This window comes from Monodon monoceros, unplaced genomic scaffold (assembly GCF_005190385.1).
Source record: "Monodon monoceros isolate NGI ecotype Baffin Bay Population unplaced genomic scaffold, NGI_Narwhal_1 Super_Scaffold_9, whole genome shotgun sequence".
Lineage (NCBI taxonomy): Eukaryota > Metazoa > Chordata > Mammalia > Artiodactyla > Monodontidae > Monodon > Monodon monoceros.
The window spans coordinates 8,169,712-8,187,013 of NW_021703786.1; the positions used below are offsets into that span (position 1 = coordinate 8,169,712).

A 17,302-nucleotide genomic window follows, 5' to 3' on the forward strand; every position below is an offset into this window, starting at 1 on the left:
GCAAAGCTGTAAAGTTATTTGGCACCAGAGGATGTAAAGATGGAGTATTCAGGGAGCTCTTAGGAGTTGAGCTCGTAGAAGGAGTTCTGGTACTGCCAGAACTGCTGGCAGTGGAATGGGCTTTCTGAGGAGGCATTCCCTATCCCTGAAAGTATTTAAGCAGAGGTTTGGTAGAAATGTGGACAAGAGCTTTGCATCAGGTGTGTAATTGACTTTGGGGCTCCTCAAATTCCAGTGACCTATGAAATTAAAACTGGATAAAGTCGTAAGTATATTTTGTTTTGTTTTGAGATCCTCCACTCTACCCAGCCTACAATCCACTGCATGGGATTCCTGCAGACTGCAATTAGTTAAGTATTTCTCTTTTTGAAAACCCCCCGAAGCATTCTTCTGGGTTCTCTGCTCATTCTTTGCCATGAAGTCCAGGTGCCAAAAAAAAAAAAGCCCGGGGTGGGGGGGACTTTAAAGGGCTTCTTTGCTTTATTTTTTCCCACGAGTTGTGAAATGAGAATCGTTCATTCGGTGGTTAGCTGGGAAGGCTGTTTTCAGGTTAGGTTGCAGAGAACATTCTCTTGGTGGTCCTGTCAGCCTTAAGCATTGTAAGTTTACAAATTAAATTTTATCCATTCACCCAAGAGTGACCAAGCTCTGGTGAAGTGATTCACCCTAACACAACCAGAATTCTAATTAATTTACAGTGGAGCAGATAATCCCGAAAGCTTGGACTGTGTGTTATCTTCCTTGAAGGTGAGTGAGAGAATTAAATTTAGGCAGTTGCTAAGTAAATATGGAGTCAGGGCAGAGGAAGGTGAATAACCTAAGAGACTTTCATCAGTTCTGACAGCTTAATCCATCCTGCTTCTTCAAAGAGACAGATTTTCCAAGTGAACACATTCTAGAAAAATCTTGGGACCTGGAGTCAGAAGCTGTTGGTTTAAGTTCTGACCTTGACTTACAAGCTTTGTGAAACTGGGTAAGTCACTCAACAGCTCTGGACCTCAGATTCCTCCTCTGTTGGTTTGAAGGTTAATCAGTTAATATATGTGAAAGTGCTTTGTACGTTCTGAGGTCCTGTAAACGTGTCAGTATTAGTCTAATTCTGTTGCGCTCCTTTCTTTTAGGAAGTCACTTGGACAACACCCTTGTCATGCCATCTTCATTTTTCCCTAGATTTTGGGAAATCTGGGGTCTCTGTCATGTATTGGTATTTGATGCTGGGCATACGTCTTAACTGCCTGGGTCTCTGTCATGTATTGGTATTTGATGCTGGGCATACGTCTTAACCTCTGCCTTGCTTTCCTCATCTGTAAAATGGGAACGATAAAAGTACCTCCCTCATCAGATTGTTGAGAGGATTAAATTACTTGGCTTATGTAAAACAGTTTGAATCTGTCTGGCGTATAGTAAGCACTGTGTAAATGTGAGCTGTGACTGTTGTTATTTCACCATTTCCGATTTATTTTAATGAGCCACCTCAATCTCATCTGTAAACTGCCTCCAATTTCACCGTAGTGATTGCTTGTTAGAAAATGTTTAAAAAGCAATCCCCTCCATGGCATGTGGCTTTAGTCTTGGAGGAAAACCTTTTCTGGCCTTTCTGCCTGGATTGGTTACAGGGGAAGACTTGCCTTGAGAATTTATAGGTTTTGCCCACTGACTTTCCAGAAATTCTTTGCAGTGTCAGGACATTTTCATTTGCCAATGCCCAGGTGGCTTTGGGAGCAGAGGTGTAGATTGAAACGTAAATCCAGGAAATTGATTGTGTTCTTCCTAGGTGTATTAACTTGCATTGTCTTCTTAACTTCAGCAGCTCATAGTGAATTGTTTTCAAAGGCCTGATGATTTTCAAAAGTTTCACGCACATGATTTCATATAATCCCATAATAACCCTTTTAAAAAAAAATCTACCCCTATGTTGCCCCTCCTCCCTTCCTCTCCCCACTGGTAACCACTAGTTTGTTCTCTGTATCTGTGAGTCTGCTTCTTTTTTGTTTTATTTGCCAGTTTGTTGTGTTTTTAAGATTCCACATATAAGTGAAGTACAGTATTTGTCTTTTCTGTCTGACTTACTTCACTTAGAATAATACACTCCAAGTCCATCCATGTTGCTGCAAATGGCAAAATTTCACTCTTTTTTTACATCTGACTAGTATTCCGTTGTGTATCTATATCACATCTTCTTTTTTTTTTTCTTAACATCTTTATTGGAGTATAATTACTTTACAATGGTGTGTTAGTTTCTGCTTTATAACAAAGGGAATCAGCTATACATATACATATATCCCCATATCTCCTCCCTCTTGGGTCTCCCTCCCTCCCACCCTCCGTATCGCACCCCTCTAGGTGGTCACAAACCACCTAGCTGATCTCCCTGTGCTATGCGGCTGCTTCCCATAGCTATCTGTTTTACATTTGGTAGTGTATATATGTCCATGCCATTCTCTCACTTTGTCACAGCTTACCCTTCCCCCTCCCCATGTCCTCAAGTCTATTCTCTATGTCTGTGTCTTTATTCCTGTCCTGCCCCTAGGTTCTTCAGAACCATGTTTTTCTTTTTTTAGATTCCATATGTATACCACATCTTCTTTTTGTTTGTTTGTTTTTGCTTTTTTTTTGCGGTACGCGGGCCTCTCACTGCTGTGGCCTCTCCCGTTGCGGAGCACAGGCTCCGGACGCGCAGGCTCAGCGGCCATGGCTCACGGGCCCAGCCGCTCCGCGGCATGTGGGATCCTCCCGGACCGGGGCACGAACCCGTGTCCCCTGCATCGGCAGGCGGACTCTCAACCACTGCGCCACCAGGGAAGCCCCCACATCTTCCTTATCCATTCATCTGTTGATGGACACTTAGGTTGCTTCCATACCTTGGCTATTGCAGATAATGCTGCTGTGAACATTGGGCTGCAGGTATCTTTTCAAATTAGTGTTTTGGTTTTTTCAAATATATACCCGATGGTGGAAGTGGAAGGGCCTGGTGGTTTGTTTTTTTTTTAATAAATTTATTTATTCATTTAATTTAATTTTTTTGTTTTTTGGCTGCATTGTGTCTTCGCTTGCATGTGGGTTTTCTCTAGTTGCTGAGGGGGGGACTACTCTTTGTTGTGGTGCGCGGGCTTCTCACTGCGGTGGCTTCTTTTGTTGCAGAGCACAGGCTCTAGGCGCGTGGGCTTCAGTAGTTGGGACTCGCAGGCTGTAGAGTGAAGGCTCAGTAGTGGTGGGGCACGGGCTTAGTCGCTCCGCGGAATGTGGGATCTTCCCGGACCAGGGCTCGAACCCGTGTCCCCTGCATTGGCAGGCGGATTCTTAACCACTGCGCCACCAGGGAAGCCCGGCCTGATGGTTTTGAGAGAAATTTGAGCTCCATTATTTCAGCCCCTAAAAGTTTTAGTTTTATATTTGAACTGCAAAGGACCCAGCTGTTAACAACTGGCTGCCATTACATCCTGATTCCACCTGTTCACTCTCTAACTCGGAAGCCAGTCTCCCGGAACAGACATGTCAGCCTTTCTTCTGTAGAGGATGGGGCTTGTCTGATCATACGAATCCCCTGCTCTTTAACCCTGTGGAGAATGCATGTTTACCAGGCCTTCTCTATGGAGAACAGGAGGGAGTGCAGGTTGTTGAGAGCTGACGGCATCTGCTGAATTGAAAGGTCTGATGGTTAAATGACTTAAGTGACTTAGATCCCGAAATCTCCACATTTCAGCAATTAAATGTGGCCCCCAGGCCCCAGGCCCTACACCACCTTTTGTTTTTGCCATTCAGTTCCTTGCATAGTTTGCATCGTGTATGCTCCCATGCCCTTGGAATTTTATGACTCCACACAGCAGATATTTCCTCCTTTAGAGCCAGTCCCTTCCCTGCCCCTCCCTCCATCTGTTTCAAGAACGGGAGAGCAGTCGAGATCTACCAAAGCTCGAAGCCAGCCAAAGAGGGCTGGAAGCAGCCATGCTTCTGCCCCTAGGCAACACACATGGCTTTTTACCCCATCTTGAAGTTTCTAGACAGATGTGTGAAAACTTTTTGTAAGCCATGAACACATACAAATGGCTTTGTTCTTTCCTAGTCTTTCCTGGTGACCTGTGTCCTAGTGTGGAAGTCATACAGAGTCAGGAAATTCTTCCCTTATAAGTAACCCAAGTCTCTCTTATTTCCGTCTATTTCCTCTTGTTCTTATTGCAGAGAAGATGGAAGAAATCCCCTTTAATCTTCTTTCCTCTTAGCTAACTGTTCAGTTTTCTTTAAACTGCACCAGGTTCTAATTGTGGAAGTTTTCATCATTTTCATTGTTCTTTATTACCACCCTTCCCACTTTCTCCATATGCTTCCTCAAGGGTGAAATCCAAACAAGATCCAGTATTATTTTGCTTGGGTTTCAGCTCTTTGGAATGGAACCTGTGGTTTACTTTGACCCTGAATAGCAAACTCTACCAGGCTTTACCATGGATGCAGAAAGGAATGAGAAAGGAAAAGGGACTGCCCTGACCTTCCCCAGCAAAATGTTGAGGTGGGATGTTTAGCCAACACCCCAAGGCAGGAGTTTTACAAATCCTCCATTGTATCTCTATCTAATACCTCTGTTACCTTCTCACTGAGATGGTACATAGTATAGCATACAGTACCTTGAGCAAATCCATAGAGACGGAAAGTAAGTTTGTGGTTGCCAGGGACAGGGGAAATGGAAGGTGACTGGTAATGATGCAAGATTCCTTTTTGGGGTGTGAAAATGCTCTGCAGTTAGATAGTGGTGTGATTGCACAATCTTGTGAATACACCAAGAGCCCCTGAATTGTGTACATTAAGGGTGACTTTTGGGACTTCTCTGGTGGTCCAGTGGTTAAGACTCTGAGCTCCCAATGCAGGGGGCCCGGGTTTTATCCCTGGTCAGGGAACTAAGATCCCACATACCACAACTAAGCCTGCGCTCCACAGCTACTGAGCCTGTGTGTTCTAGAGCCCGCGTGCCGCAATTAGAGAAGTCTGCGTGCTGCAGTGAAGACCCAGCACAGCCAAGATAAATAAATTATTTTTTTAAAATGGTAACTTTTATGGCAAGGTTCTATCTGTCTATCTACCTATCATACCTTGAAGTTTATGGAGTACCTCTTTCATATATAGTATCTCATTTATTTCTTATACAGATCTGGTGTGAGTGTGAATACTATATTATTGTGCCCATTTTACAGATTAGGAAATTGAGTCTCAGAGAAATTAATTGGCTTGACCAAGTTAGTAACACAGTGAGTATATGGCCAAGCCGGGGCTCAAACTCTGGCAGTCCTGCCTCTTCAAAGCCCATGTAATGAACACTGTACCTATGGATGGTAGGTTGGAGAAGTAAGCACCAGGTGCTTTAAAATACCCATATTATTACAAGTGGAAAGGATCATGGGGAGCTTCAGTTCCATCCCTGCATTTTTATGGATATTGAGTTACAAAGAGTGGAAGAGTGGCCTTATGCCATAATGTAGAGAAAGGGGGACACCAAAGTCACTGAAGAAAAGAATTTTGAAGAACCAAATAGATGAGAGTCAACCTTTTCTTCTCTCTTCTCCAGGCTCCTGAAAAGGCCAAAAAGGGAAGGTAGGGAACTGATCTTTTTACTCTGCACTTTTGTTTACCTTGTTTTACTTCTTGTTCTCAACAACTTGGAAAATAGGCATGGTTTCCATCTGCAGATGTAAAAGATGTGGAAGCCGAGAGAGGCTAAATAATTCTCCCAAGGTCAAGTAGCTATTAAGTTGAAGTTGTAAAACCAGGGTTTTATCCTGAATTTCTGAGCCAAGGTGAGATCCTCTTATCATACGAAGATATGCAAGGGCTGGTCTAGCTCCCAGATGTTACAGCTGAGTAGTCAGGTGGGTATCTGCTTCCCTCATCTCTGGGCACTTCCTGGGGCACATACTCGATTGATGATGGTTGACGTTCCCAGAGAGAGGAGATTGAGAGGCTCTGCTTCATGCTAGGAGGACTTCGTGCCTGAGCCTGTTCAAGTGAAGGAGGAGCCCACATGTTTACTCTGTTGCCACCTTCCCCCCACAAGTATTCATTTTTTTTCAATGGTCCTCCTACTTTTTAAAAGGAATTGCTGCCTTCCAGACTTTCAAAGGGGCCAGAAATCAGTGGTTTGGGCTACTAAACAGGAAACTCAAAGCCCTTTCCGTTCCTTTGAGCTGGCTGGAAGGGCTGGGCCTGGAACTATTACCTTCCTTTAAAGGACAGAAGAAAAGTTTTGTATAATTTAAAAAACAAAAACAAGAAAACCTTTTCTGGAGTCCTGAATACCAGCCTTCATTGATATACAACATGGAAGAGAGCTGCCTTGTTGCCTGGCAGTAATGACAGCAAACAAATGTGTCCGACAGTCTGTTTGGGATCTCCTGGTCTGAAATTCTGTTTGCTTCATTCTAATTGCTTCCTTCACTTCCTTTCAGTCTCCCCACCTTGGGTACCACCCTCACTCAAGGGAGCGCCAGACCGTGCCTCTTTGTGCCAGGCTGGGCTGGGGCCCACAGGAGACAGTGACCCAGCCGGGCTATTCTTGTCTGTCTCTTTGCAAGATGCCTGTTGTTCTCTGTGAATGTTTTTCTCATCATAAATGTTGGCTTGGCAGAGGCCCAGGGTGGAAGCCACGGTGGAAAAGCTTCCAGAATCCTGCCCCAGAGATTCAGCTGGTCCTGAGTGCCAGGCTGAGGAGACAGGCTCATAGATACTGTCGCTGGGGAGGTACCGCTGTAGGTATTGCCACCGAGACGGCCCTGATTGGGTTCGGCACCCTTTGCAGAGTGTGGACCTCTGCCAGCACTCTCTCTCGAAGAATAGGCCTGGAGGAACCGTGGTGGCCTTGTGAGGCGCCTCTGGGCCTGGCTGGCAACTCTCTTCCCTGCCATGTGCCCTCCCCCACCCTACTCTCTAGGAATTCGAATCTGTGTCAGGCCAGAGAAAGTGACTCTCAGGCCCTGCCTGAAACAGATTGGAACCCCCAGAACAGTGACCTCCAAACCTTTAAAATCACATACCCCTACCAGTAAAGTGTTTGAGCATGTATTCCTAATATGTCTACTTACTTATAAATGGTATACATGGGTTACTATGTAATACCTACATTATAAACAAATATTAGAAAACTTTAATAATTTCTGTAATTTAAAAGGATGGAAGAAAAAATAAAACAATTGTAAATTTGCTTTTAATCTTATTTTATTGAAGGTATATATGATTGAATATGCCCTCTTTTTAGGGAAAAAAAAATCTTGGTTTATCAGTTTGTGATTCAGTGATTCAGAGGTGTGTCCCTAGGAGAGTATACTTCTATACTTCATTTTAACAGTTGCCCGTAATGATAATTTCCTTACAAAGGTAGATTCAAATGGAACATTTGCATCCTTGAGCTTACAAAAATCATGATCCCCATTTTCCAACCCACCCACCAGTTATACAAAGGTTTTTGCTGAACTTTGTAGTTTAGAAAAGTACCTTTTAACGAGACTTCAAACTCCTCTGAAGCTCTTTGTTTGGAATACTTTTAAATAGATCTGGAAATTTTTTACAATTCCTAATTGTACAAATATAGGAGTACGGTGTTCAGATATAGGAGAGTTTAGAGATGGCTTATTTTAAAATTTTTATTGGATTTCACCAACAAGAGTGAATTTTACTGTATGTAAAATTAAAAATTAAAAAATCCAATGAGTTTTGACAAACGCATAGACTTATGCACCATTGAAATCAAGATAAGAAAATTCCAACTCCTGTGTTACCCCTGTGTAGTCACACTTTCCCCTTACCTATAACCTTTGGCAACCAATGATCTTCTTAGCTAAAGCATTTCAGATTCATCCATGTTATGTGTATTAACATAGGTTTTCATTTCGTTTGAGTAATTGAAACTGCCAAACTCTTATCCAAATGGCTGTGCCATTTTGCAATGTCTGAATTCCAGTTGCTACACATTCTTGAGTGCACTTAGTTTTGTCAGTTTAAAAAAATTTTTTGGACCATTTTAATGTGTGTATAGTGATATCTCAATTATGTTTTTCAATTTGCATTCCCCTAATGACTAGTGATGTTGAGCATCTTTTCATGGGCCTGTTTCCCATCTGTTTATATTTGGTGAAGTCTGTTCAAATCTTTGCCCATTTTAAAATTGGGTTTCTTGTTTTATTATTGAATTTTGAGAGTTCTTTGTATATTTTAGATACAGGTCCTTTGTTAGACAAGTGATTTGTAGATATTTTCTCCCAGGCTATGGTTTACCTTTTCATTCTCTTAAAAGTGTTTTTCAGAGCAAAAGTTTAAAATTTTGATGAAATTTAGCAGTTTTTTCTTTTATAAATTGTGTTCCTGGTGTAGTATCTAAGAAATCTTTTCTAACGCAAGGTCACAAAGATTTTCTCCTGCATTTTCTTTTGAATATCCTCCATTTTAATTTTTGTACAGGCATATCAATTCTGAACTCCAAAGATCATATAAAATGAAAGCATTGCTAAATACTGTTTAGTGAAACTTTTTTTTTAAAGATAAACTTAAATAGATAAAATTTCTAGTATTTTCCCCCTACCCTGAAGGATTGTCTGGTGTACCTTCTGGGGAGACTGCTGCCCTGAAAAGCTTTGCAGTGCTGCCTCTCTCCGTGCATTCCCATTGTGCCCAGCAGGTAGCAGGTGATCTGTGAGTCTTTGAGAAGTGAATGTCTTTTCCTGCCATAAATGGTGAAGCTGTGTTACTTCATGTTGTCGTTTTCCAGTCTGCTTTCTTCTAGAATTTGTTTTCCCATAACCACGTTCTTCTAAGCTCTAGCTTGAAGATCTTGATAAAAGTTTCCTCGAGGGTGGCACTCCCAATTATCCATAATGTAGGACCACAGAATTATACGAGAATATAATTTTGGAGCTGGAAGGAGACTTGGAGGTCAACTAGTCCAAATCCCTTATTAAAATCAAACCAAAAATAAATTAACTCTGGTAAATTCACAGACTGGAATATGACTCAGCAATGAAAAGAGAATGAACTATTGATATATACAGCAACATAGATGAATCTTAAAAGAATTATGCTGTGTGAAAGAAGCCAGGCAAGAAACACTACATGCTGTATGATTTCATTTATTAAAAATTATGGAAAATACAAGCTATAGTGACAGTAGACAGTGTCTGCCTGAGGATGAGTGGAAAGAGAGTGAGGAGAGAAGAGATGGCCGGATTGAGGGGCATGAGGAAACTTTTGGGTGTGACAGATAGTCCCTAATATTGGTTGTGGTGATGATTTCACAGGTATATGCAGGTATCAAAACTCATCAAATAGTACACTTTAAATACACACACTTTATTATTGTATGTCAGATATATACCAATAAAGCCATTTAAGGAACAAAAAAAAGGAAATTAGAGGCAATTGACCCATGCCATAAATATTTTATAAATGATGCCAGATTCATGCTATGTGTTGTGGGTTCAGAGAGAGATTGAAGACATGGTTCATGCCTTCAGGGAGCTCACAATCTAGTAAGTGAGTTAGACAGAGAGACAATTTAAATCCAGTACGCTAAGAGCTAAGAAAAAGGAACAGGCAGGGAGCAAGAGGAGTCCAGTACATGGGTACCAATGGGTACCTCTTCCTGGGGAGGTCAGAGAAAGCCTTACGAAAGAGAGGAAGCTGAGTTCAGGAATTGCACGTGGTTCGGCCTGACTAGAGCAAAGGACACAGTGCGAAAGTAGCAAGAGAAGAGACTGCAGAGGTTGGTGGGACCAGATCGTGAAGCTTTTGCTATCCTGGCGCTGCTTGGATGTCTTGTGCTCCAAAGTTGAACTAACAGGTTGGCCAAATATAGGGTCTGTGTTGCTGGGACATTGTCTCATCCAAACACTTGGCATGGACTTCTGGGTTCCAGGTTTCGAGGCTGTGACACTCCTATTCATGCTCAGTGCTAGCCTAGAGCTCTTATGTTCCCCGGGGATGTTTCAAGAGCCAAAGGAAAGAGAGCTGGTTTCAGCCTGAGCAGCAGCTGGGGAACATCTGCTTGCTCCTCAGAGTTGCACCTGGGAGCCAAGGCTTCTGGTACATTTGTATGTTGGAGGCAACCAACAATCTAGCTTCCCCAAAGGCAGTTTTTCCACAAGTCAAGAATTTTACCTTTCTCTCCGGCTGGCAGCACTGATCCCTAAAGTCCTGTGCTTCTGACAACAGCTGTCTCATGGGCAGTGATCTGTGTCCTGTCTGGTTCTCTCCTACCCTTTGGTCATCTGTTAACCAGTCACCCATAGATTTCTCCAGCCACTGAATAGCAGAGGTCATGGGAGAGTCCTTTATTTGTTTGTTTGTTTATTTATTTTAAGAGTGGTCTTAGAGCAGACCAGGATGTTTAATTCAGGGTACAGTTGTCAGGCCACATTAAAAATGCAGGCAGAAATGCAGTACATGGACGGCTCATGTCAGCCAGACGTTTCAGTGTAACCAGAGGAGGAAAACACGGATAGGGCCTGTGTTAATGGAAGTAGATGCCAAATCGCACGGCAAGCTCTGGCTCCTGTTTCTCCTGTTCCCTGCCATCCTCCAGCCGGAAGAAAGAAGCTCCTCTTTAAGCTGGAAGTTAAAGTGGGATTACTGTTTAACGAGCATTCCTGTGATCTAGAGATGAAGTTGCTTACACCTCAGAAGGAGAGCTTTCGTGCTGCCGTTTGGGGGGATGGTAACTCATCTAGCAGTTAAGATCTCCAAGAAAGCAAGACCAGTGAGAAGTGTGGGTTTGGTGGTTTATTCTTACCTTGGGGATTCTTTGCTGTCTTCTGCAGGGTCGAACCAAGAGGGCAAGCAGAGGTGCTTGTGCTGGTTTCCATGCCCTAGCCGACCTTGAGAGCTGTGGGCAGTACAGGTGGCTGAAATCCAGTGGGTCCAGGAAAGGCCAGTGTGGATTCATGATATTTTCTTACCTGGGCTGGTGAAAACAGTCCGAGCGTGGGCTGACCCGGGCTCTGTAGCTCTGTTTATTCTGCCTTCTCCTCCTCCCACCATGCCATCTGCTAGCTGGAGGGTTGACTGGCTCACTGCTCCCTTTTAGCCGTGTCAGCCCTGCAAGGTCATGACTGTTGTGCTTTGGGGCTGGTTTCCCGAATGGGTGGGTGAAACGGATCTCTAACTATCGATTTGTCTTCTTGCATTTCAGTCGTTCCAAGGAAGTCAAGGACGAGCATACCTCTTTAACTCAGTGTGAGTGTCTCTGAATGGTACATCCATTGTTCGGTGCAAATTTTGAGGGGTGGGGAAAAGCAACGCTCAATGATAATTAAACAATGGAACCTGTCCTCTCTGACACACACACACACACACACACACACACACACACACACCCATGGAGCATTATTTACCACAAGCTGTAGCCAGTCATCCTTGGGGACTTTGCAGGGGGGGGCATCATCTTTGGCTAAAAATAATATAGTCACTACCCCCAGTAAGTACAGAGAGCTGTAGTCTCCTAGGGAAGAAGCTGAAGTGCTTCTGAGAGCTTCAACATGGGAGGTCTCATAACTAGACCTGAGATGTGTCTCTGGGGAAGAGAAGGAGGGTGAACAGAGGACACCAGGATCTGCTGGTGGACTAGGGTTGGAGGAGCCTTCATAAAGTGGAGTTAGTGAAGAGCCTCCATCCCCTCCTACAGATGCACAGTCTGCCACAGCCCTCAGCATTACTTACAGCTTTCTCTAGGAAAGCAAGCCTGATGAACTGTGAAAATGGAAATCTAGCGTGTTCAGTCTAAAATAATAGGTGCTCTGTGAAGGAGTCTATGTATTTGATAGATGGGGCTCACCCATCCTTGTGATCAGGACAGGACTGTGCCGTCATGATTGACATCTCTGGCTGCAATCAGTCCTCAGGAAGCTCTGAGGACCTGTGCTCATGGCTGTGGACTTCAGTGTGGTTGTCAGTTTGTCCCTTTAAATCACAAGGCTAAAAGCATTTGTTAGAAAAATCCTGAGCAAAGTCTGAACCATAAAGACTTCTTTTAGTAGACTCATTGAATCAGAACTTGCAGATCTGAAATGCATCTCAACGGAGACGTTTGCATGTGGCTACCTTTTTGGAGGTTATTCCTGGTTTCAGTTAGAGATGATGCTCTTCTCAGTGTTGGCTTCCCTTCAGGCAGCTGTACTCAGTTAAGTTTTTGCTGGGAGTCCAGCTTGAACAACTGATGGTGAGCATGTGCCTGACGCCCCACTCTCTCTCTCTGTCCCTTGGCACAGAGTTAACGTGGGCTGCGGGCCGGCAGAAGAGCGCGTGTTGCTAACAGGACTGCACGCCGTCGCAGACATTTACTGTGAAAACTGCAAAACCACTCTGGGCTGGAAATATGTAAGTACCAAAGAGTCTGACTGGTGGAGAGAGGGCCATGAAGGAACTAGCTGAGAGCCACACATTAGAAGAATGTTTTCTTCTACTTGCCTCCCGTGGCCTTGTGGGATTATCTTTGACCAGGATGGGAAACTGAGCTCAAAGAGCAGTTCCTGGCACACTTCTGTTTGCCACACTCATCCCCTTTTCACTGACAGTCCACCCCTCCTACTCCTTTCTTCACCTGCTCCTGATACACGCGCACGCACACACACACACACACACACACACACACCCTCTCAATTTAATTAATAATAATAATAGTAATAGTAATAATAACAATGGCACATAACATTTCCTGACAACTTACTGTGTTCCAGACGTACATTATTTTATTTACTCTTCACAGAATCCTTAGAGGATAAGGATTTACCCATTTTAATCCCTAGTTTATGGGTGAGGAAACTGAGGCTTAGGGAGGTTAATAGTATGTCCAGTGTTGTCTAGCCATTACATGGCCAAACGAGGATAGGAGTCCAGGTGGTGGTCCGACTGCAGAGCCCATGTTCTTTGATGCTCCAGTAAATGTCCCCAAAACATCTCTTAGGTCCCAGACCCTGTGCTAGGCATCATCAAATATTGTGTTAATTAATGTCTACTGTCAGATATAGTCATGGCTGGACTTGCCCAACTGGACATTTATTCCTGCACTGTTTAACTCAATAGATATTTTTAACATCTCCTTGGTACCTAGGAGAGTGGGCAGTCCCTTGCCAGGGTGAGAGGAGGTATATGTGTTCAGTGAAAGTCAACCTGTATTATTGTTATTATTGGCAGATCTTTTCACAGTGCTTTTCTCTGCCCTCTCTCTCATTGTGGGAATATTGAAAAATGAGTCTTCCTGTTTCTGGGAGGGCAATTTATTCCATGTAAAATGCCTCAAATCCCCTGTCCTGTCAGTTGCAGAGCATCAGTGTGGGACTGGCTCATAGGACCTGCCGTTAGCTAGCTTGGGAAGGAGCCTGAAGGAGTAGTCAGAACCGCCCACAGAGTGTTGAGGTTGCATCAGTGTAGGTTTGTTGACTGCAGTAAATGCCCCACTCTGCAGGACTTTGATAGTGGGGGAGCTCGTGCATACGTGGGAGCAGGGAGCATAGGGGAAAGCTCTGTGCCTTGTGCTCCTTTTTGTGATGAACCTAAAACTGCTCTAAAAATATGAGTGTATGTGAAAAAAGATGTTGAGCCAAAGAAGCCAGACATGAAAGTATGATTCCATTTAAATAAAGTTCAAAAATGTGCAGATCTTGGGGAGTTACCTGGTGGCCTAGTGGTTAGGATTCCGGGCTTTCACTGCTGTGGCCCGGGTTCAGTCCCTGGGTGGGGAACTGAGATCCCACAAGCTCCGTGGCTTGGCCAAAAAAAAAAAAAAAAGTGCAGACCTAAAAAACTGCTGCAGGTGGAGTCTGCAGTGCAGCAGCATGGCCTTTAGATTCCATCTTTTCATGTCTTCCTTGAAATGTTCAGAATGAGAATGAAAAAACCTGGACACTGTGTTTCATGATGCCAAGAAGGTTTAATCACAGCTTCCTACGGGAGAAACTGGCCTTGGCCCTTCTCCCCCTGTATGGCCACTGGTCCCCTCTGAGTGATCTGGGGGCCACAGGTCTGGTTTTGATTATCCAAAAGTGTTCTGCTGCTTCTTTGTTTCCCAGCTTCTTGGCTGTCTTATTCCTTGAACATGTGCTGGATTTATATACAGAAGATAAATCTGACTTGGTTGGTTTTGCTCCTTTCTTCAGGTAAAATGATTCAGTCCTTTGACAAAGCTTTATTAAGAACCTTTGTGCTGGATACAAAAGTGAATGAGATCTAGTTCTTGCCCTCAGGGTGTTTACAGTCATGATACCAAGGGGGAAAACCACAGGTGAAGTTACAACAGCTGGACAGGACAGCAGAGGAACATCCATCTCCCCAGACATTCATTGATCACCTCTCACATGCCAGGCCCAGTGCTCCAACCTTTCATTCGATTATTCCTTCCGACCCTTATAATAACCCTGTGAAGTACTTGTAATTATCCCAATTTTGTAAACAGAAAGTTTATAATTTTGTAAATCGTAAAAGGAAGTCAGATGCTTAAATGATGCTTCTGATGCTAGGAAGCAGTAGACGTGGGGTTTAGGGGGGATGTTTGTTTCAATTCCAGATCTAGTGCTGTCTACTGGAATCCAGTTGTGACATTTTGCAAGTGCCCTGTGGCTTGGGGGGTGTTGACTTTTTTCTTTCTTTTTTTTTTGTTTAATAGGGACACACTGTCACTTTGCTAGTTTTGTTTTTTCCTCCTCTCTATCCTGAATACACTACTATGGAACAATAGGTCCTATTCCCAAACCACATTCCTCTGGTTGTGTACACATCACACACACACACACACACACACACACACACACACGCAAACGGAGCTGGGGAATAATGAGGTGTCAGGGAAATTACTGCTGAGCCCACGGCTCTTGTGTGTGTGTGGTGTGTTTGCACTTTCTCTCGGTGCCCCTCCCCTCTCCGCTATGTGGAATGATTCCTCTCTCAACGAGAGGCTCGAGTCTGAACTCTTGTTCTGAGAGACCCGGAGCCCCTGAGCTCTAGAACAGAAGATACAGTCCATACAAATGCTGCCCGGAATCTATCGACAGTAGGATTTATTTAACTCCTTCCTAATTTAGGGACTCGGGGGGGAGAGCTGATGTCCACTGCTCTGCACAATGAGCTTTGCCATCTGATGACCCTGATACCCAGTGTTTTTCAGATGATATACCAAGATGGCTTTTTGTATCTGTGTCTGCAAATAGAATGTCACCTTGATCCTACACCTATGCAGGACTTATTTCTGTGGGGCTTATTAGCTGGGAGAGCCTGCAGTGCTGTAAGTTTCAGCTGGTAACCTCCCAGCTGGTTTGCATTGGGTTTGCCCTTCTCTGGAGGCCTGGCAGCTGGGTAGGGCTCAAGAGCTGCCAGGTCCTTCAGCCTGGAGTTCATACAGCTCCTTTTTCCCTGGAGAAAAGCAATGATGGAAAAACAAACTTAACACATCTGACATGGAAACAGCAAGATAAGAAATAAAAGAGAGACCTGTTTGGCCTCACAATCTATTTTGTTTCTGTCCCTGAATGTCTTTTCTCTAAGCCTGACAAGCACAGTTTAAAATAATGACACAGTGGGAATTCCCTGGCAGTCCAGTGTTTAGGACTCTGGGCTTTCACTGCCGAGGGCTCGAGTTTAATCTCTGGTCGGGGAACTAAGATCCCAGAAGCCACACAGACCGGCCAAAAAATAATAATAAAATAAAATAATGACACAGAAACTTTATGGATACCTCCATAGGGCAGATTTCTGGTAAACATCAGAAACCAAGTGCCCCTAAGATTTTATACACACACACACACACACACACACACACACACACGCACACACACACACACATACAGATGGATCTATCAATGAACAAAACATGAAGTTTATCTTGCAGTAGTGGGAGACAGACAAAACACAAAATAGATATGCAAGTTATACTGCATGTTTGAATGTGGTAAGTGCTGTGGAGAAAAATAAAGCAGGAAAAGAGGGGGGCGGGGAGGGGTTGCTGCCTGGGAAGTTGTGATTTTCGGTAAAAACCTTACTGAGATGGTGACGTTTGGCCAGAGACTTGAATGAGCAAAGATCCTGAAGAAACGCTATTGCAAATACTGAGAAAATATTTAGAATGTTTAAATTCAGAACATTTAAATTTAAAAATATTTAAATTCTATTGTAAATATTGAGAAAGCCCTGCTGATGCCTCAGTGCTGCAGTTAAGCCAAGGGGACATAGTGAGTGGTAGGAATTCTCAGTGAGTCTGGGTGACGCCGGAGCCAGACTTCAGTGGTCCTGATACCTGTCATTGGCCCCGCCTTGGTTCCTATGCTCCCAAAAGTCATCTGCTTGTCTTTGGTCACTCAGTGTCTTTTCTCTTCCTTTGTGTTTCCTAGGAACATGCCTTTGAAAGCAGCCAGAAATATAAAGAAGGCAAATACATCATTGAGCTAGCACACATGATCAAAGACAATGGCTGGGACTGATTGGAGAGCATCTACCCAACCCAGTGTCCACGTGAATGCCATCCAACCGAACATTCTACCCAAGCGTGAGAGAGTGACTGAACACTTGGTTCCATCCATTTAGGGGCCTTGCCATCTGGGGCATTCTCCCACCCTGCCACCATCTTTCTGGTGACCAGCCTCTAAATTGCTGTCTCTCTGTCTCTTTGCTTTGTATCTGTTTGTGAGTTGATCCTGGCTTCTCTCTCTGTTCTAGTGTTGGCTGAAAGCAAAACAACAAAAGGAACAGATGCCTGTCCGCATGGCGGCAGCCCACTTTGATAAAGGGCCCAGGGCCCTTGAAGAGCTGCCTGATGGCCTCTTGTCAGGAGAACAGTGGCACAGCACAGGGGTGTGAGGAAGAGGGGAACCAGGAGGGTCCCGGGTGGGTAGGGGATGGGAGGGTAGAGGTAGGAACAAACTTGTGCTGCTCCTGGAGACCTGGGAACTTAGGCTTGAAATAATCGACTTGTCTAAAAGGACAAAGAGAAAAAAAAATACCTCATGACTGCATTCTCTCTGATCAGAATCTTCTGTTCCTGACACCAAATGTGCCAGGTTAGCAAATGAGCACAAGAAGTGGCCCTAGTTCTAGCTGGTGGGGCAGGGACCGGCCTGGTTCCCCTGGGCCGAGCTGGGGGGTGTCCTGGCAGCAATGAGGGACTCGGGAAAAGCCCACATGGTTTTGATGACTCTGATGCCTCACTGCTCCTCTGGGTAATCATCTTTGCCTCTTCAGCCACTGTAGGTGACAGGAGAGGGGACTGCCATTTGCAATGGGTGCAAGATCCAAACGTCCCAAAGGCTTTGACCAGCAACCAAGTAAAATCAGTGATTGAGGATAACAGGGA

At 44.2% G+C, this 17,302-nt stretch overlaps 1 protein-coding gene across 2 annotated transcripts in view; it reads left to right on the plus strand.

The window, feature by feature from the left end:
- YPEL2 (yippee like 2) overlaps window positions 1-16,620 on the plus strand; it is a 57,963-nt gene extending 41,343 nt beyond the window's left edge. For both annotated transcript variants that reach the window (XM_029211327.1, XM_029211328.1), the window contains 3 exons: window positions 11,159-11,202; window positions 12,234-12,342; window positions 16,344-16,620. In XM_029211327.1, coding sequence (XP_029067160.1) covers window positions 11,159-11,202; window positions 12,234-12,342; window positions 16,344-16,433 — 243 coding nt within the window. In that variant the 3' untranslated portion in view covers window positions 16,434-16,620. The remainder of the gene's footprint in view (window positions 1-11,158; window positions 11,203-12,233; window positions 12,343-16,343) is intronic.
- The last annotated feature ends 682 nt before the right edge of the window (window positions 16,621-17,302 follow it).